Raw genomic sequence first — 22716 nt, forward strand, 5'->3', positions numbered from 1 at the left:
GGACTGCGCTGGGCTGGGCTGGGCCGGGCTGGACCGGACCGGGCCGGGCCGGACTGGACTGGACTGCGCTGGGCTGGACTGGGCTGGACCGGGCTGGGCCGGGCCGGGCCAGGCCGGACAGGACTGGACTGGACTGGACCGGGCTGGGCCGGGCCGGGCCAGGCCGGACTGGACTGGACCGGACTGGACTGCGCTGGACCGGGCTGGGCCGGGCCGGGCCGGGCCGGACTGGACTGGACCGGACTGGGCTGGGCTGGGCTGGGCTGGACTGGACCGGGCCGGACTGGACTGGACTGGACCGGACTGGGCTGGGCTGGGCCGGACTAGGCCAGGCTGCACTGGGCTGGGCTGGACCGGACTAGGCTCGACTGGACTGGACTGGACCGGACTGGGCTGGGCTGGACTGGACTGGGCTGGACTGGACTGCGCTGCGCTGGGCTGGGCTGGACTGGACTGGGCTGGACTGGACTGCGCTGCGCTGGGCTGGGCTGGACTGGACTGGGCTGGACTGGGCTGGACTGGGCTGGACTCGACTGCGCTGGGCTGGGCTGGACTGGACTGGACTGGGCTGGGCTGGACTGGGCTGGACTGGACTGGACTGGACTGGACTGCGCTGGGCCGGACTGGGCTGGACTGGACTGCGCTGGGCTGGGCCGGACTGGGCTGGGCTGGACTGGGCTGGGCTGGACTGGGCTGGGCTGGACTGGACTGGACTGGACTGCGCTGGGCCGGACTGGGCTGGACTGGACTGGACTGGACTGGACTGGACTGCGCTGGGCTGGGCTGGGCCGGGCTGGACCGGACTGGACTGGACTGGGCCGGGCCGGGCTGGACTGGGCTGGACTGGACTGGACTGCGCTGGGCTGGGCTGGACTGGACTGGACTGGACTGGACTGGACTGCGCTGCGCTGGGCTGGGCTGGACTGGACTGGGCTGGACTGGGCTGGACTGCGCTGGGCTGGGCTGGGCCGGGCTGGGCTGGACTGGGCTGGACTGCGCTGGGCTGGGCTGGACTGGACTGGACTGGACTGGACTGGACTGCGCTGGGCTGGGCTGGGCCGGGCTGGACCGGACTGGACTGGACTGGGCCGGGCCGGGCTGGACTGGGCTGGACTGCGCTGGACTGGGCTGGACCGGGCCGGGCCGGACTGGACTGGACTGCGCTGGGCTGGGCTGGACTGGACCGGACTGGGCTGGGCTGGACTGGGCTGGACCGGTCTGGGCCGGGCCGGGCCAGGCCGGACCGGACCGGACTGGACTGGACTGGACTGCGCTGGGCTGGGCTGGGCCGGGCTGGACCGGACTGGACCGGACAGGACTGGACTGGACTGGACCAGGCCGGACTGGACTGGACCGGACTGGACTGCGCTGGACCGGGCTGGGCCGGGCCGGGCCGGGCCGGACTGGACTGGACCGGACTGGGCTGGGCTGGACTGCGCTGCGCTGGGCTGGACTGGACTGGACTGCGCTGCGCTGGGCTGGGCTGGACTGGACTGGGCTGGACTGGGCTGGACTGGGCTGGACTGGACTGGACTGGGCTGGGCTGGGCTGGACTGGACTGGGCTGGACTGGGCTGGACTGGGCTGGGCTGGGCTGGACTGGGCTGGACTCGACTGCGCTGGGCTGGGCTGGACTGGTCTGGACTGGGCTGGACTGGGCTGGACTGGGCTGGACTCGACTGCGCTGGGCTGGGCTGGACTGGGCTGGACTGGACTGCGCTGGGCTGGGCTGGGCCGGACTGGGCTGGGCTGGGCCGGACTAGGCCAGGCTGCACTGGGCTGGACTGGACTGGGCTGGGCTGGACTGGACTGGGCTGGACTGGGCTGGACTGGACTGGGCTGGACTGGGCTGGACTGGGCTGGACTGGGCTGGACTCGACTGCGCTGCGCTGGGCTGGGCTGGACTGGACTGGGCTGGACTGGGCTGGACTCGACTGCGCTGGGCTGGGCTGGACTGGGCTGGACTGGGCTGGACTGGACTGGACTGGACTGCGCTGGGCTGGGCTGGACTCGACTGCGCTGGGCTGGGCTGGACTGGGCTGGACTGGACTGGACTGGACTGGGCTGGACTGGGCTGGACTCGACTGCGCTGGGCTGGGCTGGACTGGGCTGGACTGGGCTGGACTGGGCTGGACTCGACTGCGCTGGGCTGGGCTGGACTGGGCTGGACTGGGCTGGACTGGACTGGGCTGGACTGGGCTGGACTGGGCTGGACTGGACTGGACTGGACTGCGCTGGGCCGGACTGGGCTGGACTGGACTGGACTGGACTGGACTGGACTGCGCTGGGCTGGGCTGGGCCGGGCTGGACCGGACTGGACTGGACTGGGCCGGGCCGGGCTGGACTGGGCTGGACTGGACTGGACTGCGCTGGGCTGGGCTGGACTGGACTGGACTGGACTGGACTGGACTGCGCTGCGCTGGGCTGGGCTGGACTGGACTGGGCTGGACTGGGCTGGACTGCGCTGGGCTGGGCTGGGCCGGGCTGGGCTGGACTGGGCTGGACTGCGCTGGGCTGGGCTGGACTGGACTGGACTGGACTGGACTGGACTGCGCTGGGCTGGGCTGGGCCGGGCTGGACCGGACTGGACTGGACTGGGCCGGGCCGGGCTGGACTGGGCTGGACTGCGCTGGACTGGGCTGGACCGGGCCGGGCCGGACTGGACTGGACTGCGCTGGGCTGGGCTGGACTGGACCGGACTGGGCTGGGCTGGACTGGGCTGGACCGGTCTGGGCCGGGCCGGGCCAGGCCGGACCGGACCGGACTGGACTGGACTGGACTGCGCTGGGCTGGGCTGGGCCGGGCTGGACCGGACTGGACCGGACAGGACTGGACTGGACTGGACCGGGCTGGGCCGGGCCGGGCCAGGCCGGACTGGACTGGACCGGACTGGACTGCGCTGGACCGGGCTGGGCCGGGCCGGACTGGACTGGACCGGACTGGGCTGGGCTGGACTGCGCTGCGCTGGGCTGGACTGGGCTGGACTGGACTGGACTGCGCTGCGCTGGGCTGGGCTGGACTGGACTGGGCTGGACTGGGCTGGACTGGGCTGGACTGGACTGGACTGGGCTGGGCTGGGCTGGGCTGGACTGGACTGGACTGGACTGGGCTGGACTGGGCTGGACTGGGCTGGGCTGGGCTGGACTGGGCTGGACTCGACTGCGCTGGGCTGGGCTGGACTGGTCTGGACTGGGCTGGACTGGGCTGGACTCGACTGCGCTGGGCTGGGCTGGGCCGGACTGGGCTGGGCTGGGCCGGACTAGGCCAGGCTGCACTGGGCTGGACTGGACTGGGCTGGACTGGGCTGGACTGGGCTGGACTCGACTGCGCTGGGCTGGGCTGGGCTGGACTGGACTGGGCTGGACTGGGCTGGACTCGACTGCGCTGGGCTGGGCTGGGCTGGACTGGACTGGGCTGGACTGGGCTGGACTGGGCTGGACTGGGCTGGACTCGACTGCGCTGGGCTGGGCTGGACTGGACTGGACTGGGCTGGACTGGGCTGGACTGGACTGGACTGGACTGCGCTGGGCTGGGCTGGACTCGACTGCGCTGGGCTGGGCTGGACTGGGCTGGACTGGGCTGGACTGGACTGGACTGGACTGGGCTGGACTGGGCTGGACTCGACTGCGCTGGGCTGGGCTGGACTCGACTGCGCTGGGCTGGGCTGGACTGGGCTGGACTGGGCTGGACTGGACTGGACTGGACTGGGCTGGACTGGGCTGGACTCGACTGCGCTGGGCTGGGCTGGACTGGGCTGGACTGGGCTGGACTGGGCTGGACTCGACTGCGCTGGGCTGGGCTGGACTGGGCTGGACTGGGCTGGACTGGACTGGGCTGGACTGGGCTGGACTGGGCTGGACTCGACTGCGCTGGGCTGGGCTGGACTGGGCTGGACTGGGCTGGACTGGACTGGACTGGACTGCGCTGGGCTGGGCTGGGCCGGGCTGGACTGGACTGGACTGGACTGGACTGCGCTGGGCTGGGCTGGACTGTGCTGGGCTGGACTGGAGTGGACTGGACTGGACTGCGCTGCGCTGGGCTGGGCTGGGCTGCGCTGGGCTGGGCTGGACTGGACTGCGCTGCGCTGGGCTGGGCTGGGCTGCGCTGGGCTGGGCTGGACTGGACTGGACTGGACTGCGCTGGGCTGGGCTGGGCTGGGCTGGGCTGGACTGGATTGGACCGGACTGGGCTGGGCTGGGCCGGACTAGGCCAGGCTACGCTGGGCTGGGCTGGGCTGGGCTGGGCTGGATTGGACCGGACTGGGCTGGGCTGGGCTGGGCTGGGCTGGGCTGGACTGGATTGGACCGGACTGGGCTGGGCTGGGCCGGACTAGGCCAGGCTACGCTGGGCTGGGCTGCGCTGGGCTGGACCGGCCTGGGCTGGAGTTTAATGTAGAGAAGTGTGAGGTGATTCACTTTGGAAGGAATAACAGGAATGCGGAATATTTGGCTAATGGTAAAGTTCTTGGAAGTGTGGATGAGCAGAGGGATCTAGGTGTCCATGTACATAGATCCCTGAAAGTTGCCACCCAGGTTGATAGGGTGGTGAAGAAGGCCTATGGAGTGTTGGCCTTTATTGGTAGAGGGATTGAGTTCCGGAGTCAGGAGGTCATGTTGCAGCTGTACAGAACTCTGGTCCGGCCGCATTTGGAGTATTGCGTACAGTTCTGGTCACCGCATTATAGGAAGGACGTGGAGGCTTTGGAGCGGGTGCAGAGGAGATTTACCAGGATGTTGCCTGGTATGGAGGGAAAATCTTATGAGGAAAGGCTGACGGACTTGAGGTTGTTTTCGTTGGAGAGAAGAAGGTTAAGAGGAGACTTAATAGAGGCATACAAAATGATCAGGGGGTTGGATAGGGTGGACAGTGAGAGCCTTCTCCCGCAGATGGAAATGGCTGGCACGAGGGGACATAGCTTTAAACTGAGGGGTAATAGATATAGGACAGAGGTCAGAGGTAGGTTCTTTACGCAAAGAGTAGTGAGGCCGTGGAATGCCCTACCTGCTACAGTAGTGAACTCGCCAACATTGAGGGCATTTAAAAGTTTATTGGATAAACATATGGATGATAATGGCATAGTGTAGGTTAGATGGCTTTTGTTTCGGTGCAACATCGTGGGCCGAAGGGCCTGTACTGCGCTGTATCGTTCTATGTTCTATGTTCTATGGACTATGCTGGGCCGGACTAGGCCAGACTGGGCTGGATTGGGCTGGGCTGGACCGGACTGGGCTGGGCTGGACCGGACTGGGCTGGACCGGACTGGGCTGGGCTGGACCGGACTGGGCTGGACCGGACCGGACTGGGCTGGATTGGGCTGGGCTGGACCGGACCGGACTGGGCTGGACCGGACTGGGCTGGACCGGACTGGGCTGGGCTGGACCGGACTGGGCTGGACCGGACCGGACTGGGCTGGACCGGGCTGAGCTGGGCTGGATTGGGCTGGGCTGGACCGGACTGGGCTGGGCTGGACCGGACTGGGTGGATAGTCAGAGGCTTTTCCCCAGGGTAGAGGGGTCAATTACTAGGGGGCATAGGTTTAAGGTGAGAGGGACAAGGTTTAGAGTAGATGTACGAGGCAAGTTTTTTTACGCAGAGGGTAGTGGGTGCCTGGAACTCACTACCGGAGGAGGTAGTGGAAGCAGGGACGATAGGGACATTTAAGGGGCATCTTGACAAATACATGAATAGGATGGGAATAGAGGGATACGGACCCAGGAAGTGTAGAAGATTGTAGTTTAGTCGGGCAGCATGGTCGGCACGGGCTTGGAGGGCCGAAGGGCCTGTTCCTGTGCTGTACATTTCTTTGTTCTTTGTTCTTTGTTCTTTGGGCTGGGCTGGACCGGACTGGTCTGGGCTGGGCTGGACCGGGCTGAGCTGGGCTGGATTGGGCTGGGCTGGATTGGGCTGGGCTGGATTGGGCTGGGCTGGATTGGGCTGGGCTGGATTGGGCTGGGCCGGACTGGGCTGGGCTGGGCTGGGCTGGACCGGACTGGGCTGGACCGGACTGGGCTGGACCGGACTGGGCTGGGCTGGGCTGGACTGGGCTGGGCTGGGCTGGACCGGGCTGAGCTGGGCTGGATTGGGCTGGGCTGGATTGGGCTGGGCTGGACCGGACTGGGCTGGGCTGGACCGGGCTGAGCTGGGCTGGATTGGGCTGGGCTGGACCGGGCTGAGCTGGGCTGGACCGGACTGGGCCGGACTGGGCCGGACTGGGCTGGGCTGGACCGGACTGGGCTGGATTGGACCGGACTGGGCTGGGCTGGACTGGACTGGACTGGGCTGGGCTGGGCTGGGCTCTGGCAGCAAGGTTCTCACCTCCACAGTGCCACAATCACATTCCTCCGCATCCTCCACATATCCATTGCCACAGCGACGGGCTCCGTACAGCCGCCCCATGTCGGGTGTGTTGTACACACACATTCCTCCACCCTTCGCAAAGTATCGCCTCAGCTCAGCCCCACTGCAGGAGCTGAACAGCCTGGGGAAGGGGTGTCTGCAGAGCAAGGAGAGGGGTTACAGTCAGGCACAGACGTTAACCCAGCAAACCCCCCCCCACCCCCCCTCACCCCCACCCCCCCACCCCTCCTCACCCCCACCCCCCCACCTCACCCTCCCCCCCCACCCCCCCTCACCCACACCCCCCACCCCTACCCCTCCTCACCCCCACCCCCCCACCTCACCCTCCCCCCCCACCCCCCTCACTCCCCCTCACTCCCCCCACCCTCACCCCCCCACCCTCACCCCCCCCACCCTCACACCCCCCACCCTCACAATCCCCAACCCTCACACCCCCCCACACCCTCACACCCCCCACACTCTCACACCCCCCACCCTCACACCCCCCCACCCTCACACCCCCCCACCCTCACACCCCCCAACCTCACACCCCCCGCCCCCCCACCCTCATACCCTCCCCACCCACCCCCACCCTCACCGGAGGTCGCGGAAGGGAGGGGTCACGGGAGGGGTGGTCGTGGGGCGGGGGCAAGTGGGCGGGGTCAAGGGGGGCGGGGTCAAGGGGGGCGGGGACAAGGGGGGCGGGGACAAGGGGGGCGGGACAAGGGGGGCGGGACAAGGGGGGCGGGACAAGGGGGGCGGGACAAGGGGGGCGGGGCAAGGCGGGCAGGGTCAAGGAGGAGCGGGGGCAAGGGGGGACGGGGACAAAGGGGGAGCGGGGCAAGGAGGAGCGGGGCAAGGAGGAGCGGGGGCAAGGGGGTGCGGGGGCAAGGGGGCACGGGGGCAAGGGGGCGTGGGGGCAAGGGGGCGTGGGGGCAAGGGGGTGGGGCCAAGTGGGGCAGGGGCAATAGGGTGGGGCCAAGGGGGCGGAGCCAAGTGGGCAGGGGTAAGGGGCAAGGGGGGCGGGGGCAAGGGGGCGGGAGCAAGGGGGCGGGGTTACGGAGTGGGGGCGGGGTTACGGAGTGGGGGGCGTGGTTACGGAGTGGGTGCGGGGTTATGGAGTGGGGGCGGGGTTATGGAGTGGGGGGCGGGGTTATGGAGTGGGGGGCGGGGTTATGGAGTGGGGGGAGGGGTTATGGAGTGGGGGGGCGGGGTTATGGAGTGGGGGGGCGGGGTTATGGAGTGGGGGGGCGGAGTTATGGAGTGGGGGGCGGGTTATGGAGTGGGGCAGGGTTACGGAGTGGGGGCGGGGTTACGGAGCGGGGCGGGGTTACAGAGCTGGGGCGGGGTTACAGAGCTGGGGCGGGGTTACGGAGCGGGGCAGGGTTACAGAGCGGGGGCGGGGTTACAGAGCGGGAGCGGGGCTATAGAGCGGGGGCGGGGTTACAGAGCGGGGGCGGGGTTACAGAGCGGGGGCGGGGTTACAGAGCGGGGGCGGGGTTACAGAGCGGGGGCGGGGTTACAGAGCGGGGGCGGGGTTACAGAGCGGGGGCGGGGTTACAGAGCGGGGTCGGGGTTACAGAGCGGGGGCGGGGTTACAGAGCGGGGGCGGGGTTACAGAGCGGGGGCGGGGTTACAGAGCGGGGGCGGGGTTACAGAGCGGGGGCGGGGTTACGGAGCGGGGGCGGGGTTACGGAGCGGGGGCGGGGTTACGGAGCGGGGGCGGGGTTATGGAGCGGGGAGGGGTTACGGAGTGGGGGCGGGGGCAAGGGGGCGGGGGGCAAGGGGGCGGGGGGCAAGGGGGCGGGGGCAAGGGGGGTGGGGGCAAGGGGGCGGGTGCAAGGGGCGGGTGCAAGGGGGCAGTGGCAAGGGGGTTGGGGGCACGGGGTTACGGAGTGGGGTTGGGGTTACGGAATGGGGGGCGGGGTTACGGAGTGGGGGGCGGGGTTACGGAGTGGGGGGCAGGGTTAACGGAGTGGGTGCGGGGTTACGGAGTGGGGGGCGGGGTTACGGAGTGGGGGGCGGGGTTACGGAGTGGGGGCGGGGTTACGGTGTGGGGGGCAGGGTTACGGAGTGGGGGGCGGGGTTACGGAGTGGGGGGGTTACGGAGTGGGGGGCGGGTTACGGAGTGGGGGCGGGTTACAGAACGGGGGCGGGGTTACGGAGCGGGGCGGGGTTACGGAGCGGGGGCGGGGTTACGGAGCGGGGACGGGGTTACGGAGCGGGGGCGGGGTTACGGAGCGGGGGCGGGGTTACGGAGCGGGGGCGGGGTTACAGAGCGGGGGCGGGGTTACTGAGCGGGGGCGGGGTTACTGAGCGGGGGCGGGGTTACTGAGCGGGGGCGGGGTTACTGAGCGGGGGCGGGGTTACTGAGCGGGGGCGGGGTTACAGAGCGGGAGCGGGGTTACGGAGCGGGGGCGGGGTTACAGAGCGGGGGCGGGGTTACAGAGCAGGGGCGGGGTTACAGAGCAGGGGCGGGGTTACAGAGCAGGGGCGGGGTTACAGAGCAGGGGCGGGGTTACGTAGTGGGGGCGGGGTTACGGAGCGGGGGCAAGGGGGCGGGGGCAAGGGGGCGGGTCAAGGGGGCGGGTCAAGGGGGCGGGGGCAAGGGGGCGGGTCAAGGGGGCGGGGGCAAAGGGGGCGGGTGCAAGGGGCGCTGTGGCAAGGGGGGCAGTGGCAAGGGGGGCGGGGGCACGGGGTTACGGAGTGGGGGCGGGGTTACAGAGTGGGGGCGGGGTTACAGAGTGGGGGCGGGGTTACAGAGTGGGGGCGGGGTTACGGAGTGGGGGCGGGGTTACGGAGTGGGGGCGGGGTTACGGAGTGGGGGCGGGGTTACGGAGTGGGGGCGGGGTTACGGAGTGGGGCGGGGTTACGGAGTGGGGGCGGGGTTACGGAGTGGGGGCGGGGTTACGGAGTGGGGGCGGGGTTACGGAGCGGGGGCGGGGTTACGGAGCAGGGGCGGGGTTACGGAGCGGGGGCGGGGTTACGGAGCGGGGGCGGGGTTACGGAGAGGGGGCGGGGTTACGGAGCGGGGCCGGGGTTACGGAGCGGGGCCGGGGTTACGGAGCGGGGGCGGGGTTACGGAGCGGGGTAACGGAGCGGGGGCGGGGTAACGGAGTGGGCCGGGGTTACGGAGTGGGGGCGGGGTTACGGAGTGGGGGTGGGGTTACGGAGTGGGGTTGGGGTTACGGAGTGGGGGTTGGGGTTACGGAGTGGGGGTAGGGTTACGGAGTGGGGGCGGGGTTACGGAGTGGGGGCGGGGTTACGGAGTGGGGGCGGGGTTACGGAGTGGGGGCGGGGTTACGGAGTGGGGGCGGGGTTACGGAGTGGGGGCGGGGTTACGGAGTGGGGGCGGGGTTACGGAGTGGGGGCGGGGTTACGGAGTGGGGGCGGGGTTACGGAGTGGGGGCGGGGTCACGGAGTGGGGGCGGGTTACGGAATGGGGGCGGGTTACGGAGTGGGGGCGGGTTACGGAGCGGGGGTGGGGTTACGTGGCGGGGTTACAGGGAGGAGGCGGGGTTACGGGGAGGAGGCGGGGTTACGGGGAGGCGGCGGGGTTACGGGGAGGGGATGGGGTTACGGGGAGGGGGTGGGGTTATGGGGAGGGGTCGGGGTTATGGGGAGGGGGCGGGGTTATGGGGTGGGGGCGGGGTTACGGAGTGGGGGTGGGGTTACGGAGTGGGGTTGGGGTTACGGAGTGGGGGTAGGGTTACGGAGTGGGGGCGGGGTTACGGAGTGGGGGCGGGGTTACGGAGTGGGGGCGGGGTTACGGAGTGGGGGCGGGGTTACGGAGTGGGGGCGGGGTTACGGAGTGGGGGCGGGGTTACGGAGTGGGGGCGGGGTTACGGAGTGGGGGCGGGGTTACGGAGTGGTGGCGGGGTTACGGAGTGGGGGCGGTTTTATGGGGTGGGGCAGGGCGGGGTCACGGAGTGGGGGCGGGTTACGGAATGGGGGCGGGTTACGGAGTGGGGGCGGGTTACGGAGCGGGGGTGGGGTTACGTGGCGGGGTTACAGGGAGGAGGCGGGGTTACGGGGAGGAGGCGGGGTTACGGGGAGGAGGCGGGGTTACGGGGAGGGGATGGGGTTACGGGGAGGGGGTGGGGTTATGGGGAGGGGTCGGGGTTATGGGGAGGGGGCGGGGTTATGGGGTGGGGGCGGGGTTATGGGGAGGGGGCGGGGTTATGGGGAGGGGGCGGGGTTATGGGGAGGGGGCGGGGTTATGGGGAGGGGGCGGGGTTATGGGGAGGGGGCGGGGTTATGGGGAGGGGGCGGGGTTATGGGGAGGGGCGGGGTTACATGGCGGGGGCGGGGTTACGGGGAGGGGGCGGGGTTACGCGGCGGGGCGGGGACACCTACCCCGTTGCTGCCGCCATGATGCAGCCCCCCTGTTCCGGGGCAGCCTCGACACAGCAGCCCGGACCATCATGCTTCATTCCAAAGTTGTGACCAATCTCGTGAGCCATTGTCGCAGCCGCACCAATCGCAGCAGCCGAGTGATCCTGGGGGTGGAGCAAAATCAATCATCTGGTAGACCCGCCCACTGACCCCGCCGACCCCCCCACTGACCCCACTCAGACCCCCACCCCCCTGACCCCCACACTGACCCCACTCAGACCCCCACCCCCCTAACCCCCCCACTGACCCCGCCGACCCCCCCACTGACCCCACTCAGACCCCCACCCCCCTAACCCCCCCACTGACCCCCACCCTCACTGCGCCCCCACTAACCCCGCCCACTGACTGCGGCCCCTGACTACACCCACTGACCCCGAACCCTGACCCGCTCCCTGGTCCCTGATGAACTCGCCATACTGACCCCATCCCATTCATTCCGCGATCCGACACCAGCGGACAGATCTCCATGGTGACCCCGTGCGGTAAATACCCCCATGGTGACCCCGTGCGGTAAATAACCCCATGGTGACCCCGTGCGGTCAATAACCCCATGGTGACCCCGTGCGGTAAATAACCCCATGGTGACCCCGTGCGGTAAATAACCCCATGGTGACCCCGTGCGGTAAATAACCCCATGGTGACCCCGGAATGTGGCGACGAGGGGACTCTCACAGTAACGCAGTGTTAATCTGAGCCGACTTGTGAGAATAAAGGTTATTATGACGATGCAGCTCACCATGGTCACACCGCCGGAGCTGTCATGTGAGCAGATTCCCTCCAATGGAGCCATTCCAATCGTGGTTCCTTTGAACGTAATTCCGCTGGAACAGGACACAGGCGTTAATGGGCAGAGAAAGTGCGTAATCCCCATCCCACCCGGATAATCCCCATCCCACCCGGATAATCCCCATCCCACCCGGATAATCCCCATTCCCACCCGGATAATCCCCATCCCACCCGGATAATCCCCATTCCCACCCGGATAATCCCCATTCCCACCCGGATAATCCCCATTCCCACACGGATAATCCCCATTCCCACACGGATAATCCCCATCCCACCCGGATAATCCCCATTCCCACCCGGATAATCCCCATTCCCACCCGGATAATCCCCATCCAACCCGGATAATCCCCATTCCCACCCGGATAATCCCCATCCCACCCGGATAATCCCCATTCCCACCCGGATAATCCCCATCCCACCCGGATAATCCCCATTCCCACACGGATAATCCCCATTCCCACCCGGATAATCCCCATCCCACCCGGATAATCCCCATTCCCACACGGATAATCCCCATCCCACCCGGATAATCCCCATCCCACCTGGATAATCCCCATTCCCACCCGGATAATCCCCATTCCCACCTGGATAATCCCCATCCCACCCGGATAATCCCCATTCCCACCCGGATAATCCCCATCCGACCCGGATAATCCCCATCCCACCCGGATAATCCCCATTCCCACCCGGATAATCCCCATCCCACCCGGATAATCCCCATTCCCACCCGGATAATCCCCATTCCCACACGGATAATCCCCATCCCACCTGGATAATCCCCATTCTCACCCGGATAATCCCCATTCCCACCCGGATAATCCCCATCCCACCTGGATAATCCCCATCCCACCCGGATAATCCCCATTCCCACCCGGATAATCCCCATTCCCACCTGGATAATCCCCATCCCACCCGGATAAAATTTGTTCCCACCTGGATATTCCCTGTTTCCACCCAAATAAAACCAGTTCTCACCCGGATAATCCCCATTTTCACCAGATATACTGTGTTCTGTTGGGAAATAATTTGAAACAGTTTTTGTGTTGTGGGTATCACGAACTGTCATGTGAGAGTACCTGTAAGAAATGGGTGTTTATAAATGGGTGTGTATATAAATATCTGTAGTGAGAGTACCTGTAAGAAATGGGTGTTTATAAATGGGTGTGTATATAAATATCTGTAGTGAGAGTACCTGTAAGAAATGGGTGTTTATAAATGGGTGTGTATATAAATATCTGTAGTGAGAGTACCTGTAAGAAATGGGTGTTTATAAATGGGTGTGTATATAAATATCTGTAGTGAGAGTACCTGTAAGAAATGGGTGTTTATAAATGGGTGTGTATATAAATATCTGTAGTGAGAGTACCTGTAAGAAATGGGTGTTTATAAATGGGTGTGTATATAAATATCTGTAGTGAGAGTACCTGTAAGAAATGGGTGTTTATAAATGGGTGTGTATATAAATATCTGTAGTGAGAGTACCTGTAAGAAATGGGTGTTTATAAATGGGTGTGTATATAAATATCTGTAGTGAGAGTACCTGTAAGAAATGGGTGTTTATAAATGGGTGTGTATATAAATATCTGTAGTGAGAGTACCTGTAAGAAATGGCTGTTTATTACTGCAGTGATGTCAGAGTGTGGGTGAAGCTGGGCTGTCGGTCAGCTTTTCACTTTCGTTTTAGGTTGTTTGCTGCAGGGTGTGTTTTAGTTTCGTTTTCAGAGCTGGATAGCTGCAGTCACAGCCAGACGGTGTCTGAATCTCTCTCTGTAATCTAAAAACTGTAAATCGATCCTTTGGTGATTTAAAACTAATAACTGCTCTCAGTAGTGACTTTAACCTGATGTGCTTTTGTTAAAATTTATTTTTTAAAGTCTTCAGGATGTTGTTTGGGAAGTTATTAAGGATTACTTAGTGTTGTAGTCTTTGGGGGGTGTATTTGAATTGATGGTTGCTAAGGTGTTCACTGTATGTTTTAAAAGGTTAACTTGAGTTCATAGAATAAACATTGTTTTGCTTTAAAAAATACTTTTCCATTTCTGCTGTCCCACACCTGTAGAGTGGGCCGTCTGCTCCCCGAACCACAATCTATTAAACGTTGTGGGTCAGGTGAACTCCATAATACACTTTGGGCTTCTCTATCCCAGGCTCATAGCAGAAGTGCATCAGTTTAAATGAATTGGGGTTTGTGTATTTCTGGACTAAGCCATCTGAATGTTCAAAAAACGGTGCCTGTATGTCCATAAGTTTTAGTTTCACTTTAAATTGTGCCTGTATTTTACGTAAGGGGCAGAGAGAAGCTCCTAGTTGCAGACAGTACAACAAGGTGCAGACCTGGTGAAGCCAAGTGGCCCAGAAGCCAGACATCCACAGTGATCCTGACGTTGGTGACACCTTAATTCAGCGTCTGATCCGTGGTGTTGTTTTGCTGTTGCTGGGTATCCAGGAGATTGTGTGGAAGCTGGAATGCACGTAGCAATCCAAGGCAGAGGAATGCTGAAAGGAGAAATTGAAATCCTGGAAGTGGATCATTGGTGAAGCTATCCGAGAGCAAGGCTTGTTTGGGGGTAGATTCCACGACCGGTTATTTGAGAATGATGATTGGGAATCCTCGTGTGGAAGCTGACTTCCTAGTTGTGTCAGAGTGCGACAAACATCAGTGTGGTGCGCCTGACCACATTGCACTATTGGGGGATCTCATAGAAACCTATCAAATTCTAACAAGACTGGACAGGGTAGATGCGGGAAGGATGTTCCCGATGGTGGGGGTGTCCAGAACCAGGGGGCACAGTCTGAGGATACGGGGGAGACCATTTCGGACAGAGATATGGAGACATTTCTTCACCCAGAGAGTGGTCGGCCTGTGGAATTCGTTACCGCAGGAAGTAGTTGAGGCCAAAACATTGCATTGTTCCAAGAAGCAGCTCGATGTGGCACTGAGGGTGAAGGGGCTCAGAGGCTATGGGGGGAAACGGGGTGAGGCTGTTGAGTTGGGTGATCAGCCATGATCAGAATGAATGGCGGAGCGGGCTCGAAGGGCCGAATGGCCTCTCCTGCTACTATTTTCTATGTTTCTATTAGCTGGCCGTTAATCTGTTATAATTAATGTGAGTCTTATCTCTATTGTTATAAATAAAGAGTGTTTAAGTGTTTCACTTTCCAACCTGGTCTGTAAGAGTCATTGGAGAAATCTACGGTCATAGACACCAGAATCCGATACAAATGATTGGTTAATTGACTTGCTTTGGGACTGCGGGGCTGGAGTTGACCCCGTACTCGCCCACACCGTTGCTGTGTGACAAGCTGAGTATTTCCCACATGTCCTATTTTGACCTCAGTCTTGCCCCCCCGAGTTATTCTCCTTGTTTGGGATGTTCTCCCAGTGAGCACTTCAGCGCAAAACCTTCCGCCCCACCATTAATCAGCTTAGTCACTGCTCAACGCGTCCGGAGTGGCAGGGTCCACTCACGTGATCAGCTGGGCATTGTCGTGTTTCGCTCGAGCCCACAGCCCCTGTCTCCATTTCAGAAATGCGTAGAGGGCCTTATTCGAATCCTCACTGATTGATATCGGGTCTGAGTGCGTCCACACCTCCAGGCCAACCAGGGCAATACGAATGTTCAGCGGTCTGTAAAACTGTCGAGGGATAAAACAAATATTCTACAAACCATCCCAACATAAAGTTATTGTCCACGAGAAGAATGGGGAGATCTAATTGGGGTACACAAGGTTTGGATGAAGTAGAGGTGGAGCTGACGTTTCCTCTTGTGGCGAATTCGACAACAAGAGATCCGAGTCTCAGAATAAGAGGAAACAAATTTAAAACAGATTTGGGGAGAAACGACTTCTCCCAAAGGGTTGTGAATCTGGGGAATTCGCTCCCCCAGAGTGCGGTGCATGCTGGGACAGGGAGTAAATTAAGGAGGAGTTTGACAGATTTTTAATTGGTGCTGGGTTGCAGGGTTACGGAGAACGGGCAGGACGGTGGAGTTGGGGCAGGATTATCACAGATTATCATAGAATTTACAGTGCAGAAGGAGGCCATTCGGCCCATCGAGTCTGCACCGGCTCTTGGAAAGAGCACCCTACCCAAGGTCAACAACTCCACCCTATCCCCATAACCCAGTAACCCCACCCAACACTAAGGGCAATTTTGGACACTAAGGGCAATTTATCATGGCCAATCCACCTAACCTGCACATCTTTGGACTGTGGGAGGAAACCGGAGCACCCGGAGGAAACCCACGCACACACGGGGAGGACGTGCAGACTCCGCACAGACAGTGACCCAAGCCGGAATCGAACCTGGGACCCTGGGGCTGTGAAGCAACTGTGCTATCCACAATGCTACCGTGCTGCCCATAAATGCTCTCAGCCATGGTCGTGTCAAATGGTGGAGCAGCTTGATGGGCTGAATGGTCAAATTCTGCTACTGTTTACATAGCCCAGGAAAGAGAGGCCCACTCAGCCCCTCTCCAGCCTGTTACACAGGAACATGAGGAGGCCCCATTCAGCCCCTTCTCCAGCCTGTTACACAGGAACAGGAGGAGGCCTCATTCAGCCCCTCTCCAGCCCGTAACGCAGGAACAGGAGGAGGCCCCATTCAGCCCCTCCTCGAGCCAGTTACCCAGGAACAGGAGGAGGCCCCATTCAGCCCCTTCTCCAGACTGTTACGCAGGAACAGGAGGAGGCCCCATTCAGCCCCTTCTCCAGCCTGTTACACAGGAACAGGAGGACGCCCCATTCAGCCCCTTCTCCAGCCTGTTACATAGGAACAGGAGGAGGCCCCATTCGGCCCCTTCTCCAGCCTGTTACACAGGAACAGGAGGAGGCCCCATTCTGCCCCTCTCCAGCCTGTTACACAGGAACAGGAGGCCCATTCAGCCCCTCTCCAGCCTGTTACACAGGAACAGGAGGCCCATTCAGCCCCTCTCCAGCCTGTTACACAGGAACAGGAGGAGGCCCCATTCAGCCCATTCTCCAGCCTGTTACACAGGAACAGGAGGAGGCCCCATTCAGCCCCTCTCCAGCCTGTTACACAGGAACAGGAGGAGGCCCCTTTCAGCCCCTTCTCCAGCCTGTGACACAGGAACAGGAGGAGGCCCCATTCAGCCCCTTCTCCAGCCTGTTACACAGGAACAGGAGGAGGCCCCATTCAGCCCCTCTCCAGCCTGTTACACAGGAACAGGGTAAGGCCCCATACAGCCCCTTCTCCAGCCTGTTACATAGGAACAGGAGGAGGCCCCATTCAGCCCCTTCTCCAGCCTGTTACACAGGAACAGGAGGAGGCCCCATTCAGCCCCTCTCCAGCCTGTTACGCAGGAACAGGAGGAGGCCCCATTCAGCCCCTTCTCCAGCCTGTTACACAGGAACAGGAGGAGGCCCCATTCAGCCCCTTCTCCAGCCTGTTAGACAGGAACAGGGTAAGGCCCCATTCAGCCCCTCTCCAGCCTGTTACACAGGAACAGGAGGAGGCCCCATTCAGCCCCTCTCCAGCCTGTTACACAGGAACAGGAGGAGGCCCCATTCAGCCCCTCTCCAGCCTGTTACATAGGAACAGGAGGAGGCCCCATTCAGCCCCTTCTCCAGCCTGTTACATAGGAACAGGAGGAGGCCCCATTCAGCCCCTCTCCAGCCCGTTACATAGGAACAGGAGGAGGCCCCATTCAGCCCCTTCTCCAGCCTGTTACACAGGAACAGGAGGCCCCATTCAGCCCCTTCTCCGCACGTTACACAGGAACAGGAGGAGGCCCCATTCAGCCCCTTCTCCAGCCTGTTACACAGGAACAGGGTAAGGCCCCATTCAGCCCCTCTCCAGCCTGTTACACAGGAACAGGGTAAGGCGCCATTCAGCCCCTTCTCCAGCCTGTTACACAGGAACATGAGGAGGCCCCATTCAGCCCCTTCTCCAGCCTGTTACACAGGAACAGGAGGAGGCCCCATTCAGCCCCTCTCCAGCCTGTTACGCAGGAACAGGATGAGGCCCCATTCAGCCCTTTCTCCAGCCTGTTACACAGGAACAGGAGGAGGCCCCATTCAGCCCCTTCCCCAGCCTGTGACACAGGAACAGGGTAAGGCCCCATTCAGCCCCTTCTCCAGCCTGTTACACAGGAACAGGAGGAGACCCCATTCAGCCCCTTCTCCAGCCTGTGACACAGGAACAGGAGGAGGCCCCATTCAGCCCCTTGTCCAGCCTGTTACACAGGAACAGGAGGAGGCCCCATTCAGCCCCTTCTCCAGCCTGTTACACAGGAACAGGAGGAGGCCCCATTCAGCCCCTTCTTCCAGCCTGTTACACAGGAACAGGGTAAGGCCCCATTCAGCCCCTCTCCAGCCTGTTACACAGGAACAGGGTAAGGCCCCATTCAGCCCCTTCTCCAACCTGTTACATAGGAACAGGAGGAGGCCCCATTCAGCCCCTCTCCAGCCTGTTACGCAGGAACAGGAGGAGGCCCCATTCAGCCCCTTCTCCAGCCCGTTACACAGGAACAGGAGGAGGCCCATTCAGCCCCTTCTCCAGCCTGTTACACAGGAACAGGGTAAGGCCCCATTCAGCCCCTCTCCAGCCTGTTACACAGGAACAGGGTAAGGCCCCATACAGCCCCTTCTCCAGCCTGTTACATAGGAACAGGAGGAGGCCCCATTCAGCCCCTTCTCCAGCCTGTTACACAGGAACAGGAGGAGGCCCCATTCAGCCCCTCTCCAGCCTGTTACACAGGAACAGGAGGAGGCCCCATTCAGCCCCTTCTCCAGCCTGTTAGACAGGAACAGGAGGCCCATTCAGCCCCTTCTCCAGCCTGTTACACAGGAACAGGGTAAGGCCCCATTCAGCCCCTTCTCCAGCCTGTTACACAGGAACAGGGTAAGGCCCCATTCAGCCCCTCTCCAGCCTGTTACACAGGAACAGGAGGAGGCCCCATTCAGCCCCTCTCCAGCCTGTTACACATGAACAGGAGGAGGCCCCATTCAGCCCCTCTCCAGCCTGTTACATAGGAACAGGAGGAGGCCCCATTCAGCCCCTTCTCCAGCCTGTTACATAGGAACAGGAGGAGGCCCCATTCAGCCCCTCTCCAGCCCGTTACATAGGAACAGGAGGAGGCCCCATTCAGCCCCTTCTCCAGCCTGTTACACAGGAACAGGAGGAGGCCCCATTCAGCCACTTCTCCAGCCTGTTACGCAGGAACAGGAGGAGGCCCCATTCAGCCCCTTCTCCAGCCCGTTACACAGGAACAGGAGGAGGCCCCATTCAGCCCCTCTCCAGCCTGTTACACAGGAACAGGAGGAGGCCCCATTCAGCACCTTCTCCAGCCTGTTACACAGGAACAGGAGGAGGCCCCATTCAGTCCCTTCTCCAGCCTGTTACACAGGAACAGGAGGAGGCCCATTCAGCCCCTCTCCAGCCCGTTACATAGGAACAGGAGGAGGCCCCATTCAGCCACTTCTCCAGCCTGTTACACAGGAACAGGAGGAGGCCCATTCAGCCCCTCTCCAGCCTGTTACATAGGAACAGGAGGAGGCCCCATTCAGCCCTTTCTCCAGCCTGTTACATAGGAACAGGAGGAGGCCCCATTCAGCCCCTCTCCAGCCCGTTACATAGGAACAGGAGGAGGCCCCATTCAGCCCCTTCTCCAGCCTGTTACACAGGAACAGGAGGAGGCCCCATTCAGCCCCTTCTCCAGCCTGTTACACAGGAACAGGAGGAGGCCCCATTCAGCCCCTTCTCCAGCCTGTTACGCAGGAACAGGAGGACGCCCCATTCAGCCCCTCTCCAGCCCGTTACACAGGAACAGGAGGAGGCCCCATTCAGCCCCTTCTCCAGCCTGTTACACAGGAACAGGGTAAGGCCCCATTCAGCCCCTCTCCAGCCTGTTACACAGGAACAGGGTAAGGCCCCATTCAGCCCCTTCTCCAGCCTGTTACATAGGAACATGAGGAGGCCCCATTCAGCCCTTTCTCCAGCCTGTTACACAGGAACAGGAGGAGGCCCCATTCAGCCCCTCTCCAGCCTGTTACACAGGAACAGGGTAAGGCCCCATTCAGCCCCTTCTCCAGCCTGTTACATAGGAACATGAGGAGGCCCCATTCAGCCCTTTCTCCAGCCTGTTACACAGTAACAGAAGGAGGCCCCATTCAGCCCCTTCTCCAGCCTGTTACACAGGAACATGAGGAGGCCCCATTCAGCCCTTTCTCCAGCCTGTTACACAGGAACAGGAGGAGGCCCCATTCAGCCCCTCTCCAGCCTGTGACACAGGAACAGGAGGAGGCCCCATTCAGCCCCTTCTCCAGCCTGTTACACAGGAACAGGAGGAGACCCCATTCAGCCCCTTCTCCAGCCTGTGACACAGGAACAGGAGGAGGCCCCATTCAGCCCCTTGTCCAGCCTGTTACACAGGAACAGGAGGAGGCCCCATTCAGCCCCTTCTCCAGCCTGTTACACAGGAACAGGAGGAGGCCCCATTCAGCCCCTTCTTCCAGCCTGTTACACAGGAACAGGGTAAGGCCCCATTCATCCCCTCTCCAGCCTGTTACACAGGAACAGGGTAAGGCCCCATTCAGCCCTTTCTCCAACCTGTTACATAGGAACAGGAGGAGGCCCCATTCAGCCCCTCTCCAGCCTGTTACGCAGGAACAGGAGGAGGCCCCATTCAGCCCCTTCTCCAGCCTGTTGCACAGGAACAGGAGGAAGCCCCATTCAGCCCCTTCTCCAGCCTGTTACACAGGAACAGGAGGAGGCCCCATTCAGCCCCTTCTCCAGCCTGTTGCACAGGAACAGGAGGAAGCCCCATTCAGCCCCTTCTCCAGCCTGTTACACAGGAACAGGAGGAGACCCCATTCAGCCCCTTCTCCAGCCTGTTACACAGGAACTGGAGGAGGCCCCATTCAGCCCCTCTCCAGCCTGTTACATAGGAACAGGAGGAGGCCCCATTCAGCCCCTTCTCCAACCTGTTACACAGGAACATGAGGAGGCCCCATTCAGCCCCTCTCCAGCCCGTTACATAGGAACGGGAGGAGGCCCCATTCAGCCACTTCTCCAGCCTCTTACACAGGAACAGGAGGAGGCCCCATTCAGCCCCTTCTCCAGACTGTTACACAGGAACAGGAGGAGGCCCCATTCAGCCCCTCTCCAGCCTGTTACACAGGAACAGGAGGAGGCCCCATTCAGCCCCTTCTCCAGCCCGTAACGCAGTAACAGAAGGAGGCCCCATTCAGCCCCTTCTCCAGCCCGTAACGCAGTAACAGAAGGAGGCCCCATTCAGCCCCTTCTCCAGCCTGTTACACAGGAACAGGAGGAGGCCCCATTCAGCCTCTTCTCCAGCCTGTTACACAGGAACAGGAGGAGGGCCATTCAGCCCCTCTCCAGCCCGTTACGCAGGAACAGGAGGAGGCCCCATTCAGCCCCTTCTCCAGACCGTTACGCAGGAACAGGAGGAGGGTCCATTCAGCCCCTTCTCCAGCCTGTTACACAGGAACAGGAGGTGCGCCATTCAGCCCCTCTCCAGCCTAGTTACACAGGAACAGGAGGAGGCCCCATTCAGCCCCTTCTCCAGCCTGTTACACAGGAACAGGAGGAGGCCCCATTCAGCCCCTTCTCCAGCCTGTTACACAAGAACAGGAGGAGGCCCCATTCAGCCCCTTATCCAGCCTGTTACACTGGAACAGTGGAGGCCCCATTCAGCCCCTCTCCAGCCTGTTACACAGGAACAGGAGGAGGCCCCATTCAGCCCCTTCTCCAGCCTGTTACACAGGAACAGAAGGAGGCCCCATTCAGCCCCTTCTCCAGCCTGTTACACAGGAACAGGAGGAGCGCCATTCAGCCCCTCTCCAGCCTAGTTACACAGGAACAGGAGGAGGCCCCATTCAGCCCCTTCTCCAGCCTGTTACACAGGAACAGGGTAAGGCCCCATTCAGCCCCTCTCCAGCCTGTTACACAGGAACAGGAGGAGGCCCCATTCAGCCCCTCTCCAGCCTGTTACACAGGAACAGGAGGAGGCCCCATTCAGCCCCTCTCCAGCCTGTTACACAGGAACAGGAGGAGGCCCCATTCAGCCCCTCTCCAGCCTGTTACATAGGAACAGGAGGAGGCCCCATTCAGCCCCTCTCCAGTCCGTTACATAGGAACAGGAGGAGGCCCCATTCAGCCCCTCTCCAGCCCGTTACATAGGAACAGGAGGAGGCCCCATTCAGCCACTTCTCCAGCCTGTTACACAGGAACAGGAGGAGGCCCCATTCAGCCCCTTCTCCAGCCTGTTACACAGGAACAGGAGGAGGCCCCATTCTGCCCCTCTCCAGCCTTGTTACACAGGAACAGGAGGAGGCCCATTCAGCCCCTCACCAGCCTAGTTACACAGGAACAGGAGGAGGCCCATTCAGCCCCATCTCCAGACAGTTACACAGGAACAGGAGGAGGCCCATTCAGCCCCCTCCTCGAGCCAGTTATACAGGAACAGGAGGAGGCCCCATTCAGCCCCCTCCTCGAGCCTGTTACACAGCAACAGGAGGAGGCCCCATTCAGCCCCTTCTCCAGCCTGTTACACAGGAACAGGAGGAGGCCCCATTCAGCCCCTCTCCAGCCTGTTACGCAGGAACAGGGTAAGGCCCCATTCAGCCCCTTCTCCAGCCTGTTACACAGGAACAGGAGGAGGCCCCATTCAGCCCCTCTCCAGCCTGTTACGCAGGAACAGGAGGAGGCCCCATTCAGCCCCTTCTTCAGCCTGTTACACAGGAACAGGAGGAGGCCCCATTCAGCCCCTTCTACAGCCTGTTACACAGGAACAGGAGGAGGCCCCATTCAGCCCCTTCTCCAGCCTGTTACACAGGAACAGGGTAATGCCCCATTCAGCCCCTCTCCAGCCTGTTACACAGGAACAGAGTAAGGCCCCATTCAGCCCCTTCTCCAGCCAGTTACATAGGAACAGGAGGAGGCCCCATTCAGCCCCTTCTCCAGCCTGTTACACAGGAACAGGAGGAGGCCCATTCAGCCCCTCTCCAGCCTGGTTACACAGGAACAGGAGGAGGCCCCATTCAGCCCCTTCTCCAGCCCGTTACATAGGAACAGGAGGAGACCTCATTCAGCCCCTTCTCCAGCCTGTTACACAGGAACAGGAGGAGGCCCATTCAGCCCCCTCCTCGAGCCAGTTATACAGGAAGAGGAGGAGGTCCCATTCAGCCCCTTCTCCAGCCTGTTACACAGGAACAGGAG

At 62.0% G+C, this 22716-nt stretch overlaps 1 protein-coding gene across 1 annotated transcript in view; it reads right to left on the reverse strand.

Moving 5' to 3' along the window:
* The window catches only part of LOC140409459 (disintegrin and metalloproteinase domain-containing protein 33-like), a 133190-nt gene that overhangs the window by 101797 nt on the left and 8677 nt on the right, over positions 1–22716 (reverse strand). Inside the window, exons 3-6 of the mRNA XM_072497892.1 lie at positions 14986–15152; positions 11467–11551; positions 10692–10834; positions 6315–6492 (exon numbers count right to left, since the gene is read on the reverse strand). Coding sequence (XP_072353993.1) covers positions 6315–6492; positions 10692–10834; positions 11467–11551; positions 14986–15152 — 573 coding nt within the window. The remainder of the gene's footprint in view (positions 1–6314; positions 6493–10691; positions 10835–11466; positions 11552–14985; positions 15153–22716) is intronic.

Source organism: Scyliorhinus torazame, chromosome 3, assembly GCF_047496885.1.
Source record: "Scyliorhinus torazame isolate Kashiwa2021f chromosome 3, sScyTor2.1, whole genome shotgun sequence".
Lineage (NCBI taxonomy): Eukaryota > Metazoa > Chordata > Chondrichthyes > Carcharhiniformes > Scyliorhinidae > Scyliorhinus > Scyliorhinus torazame.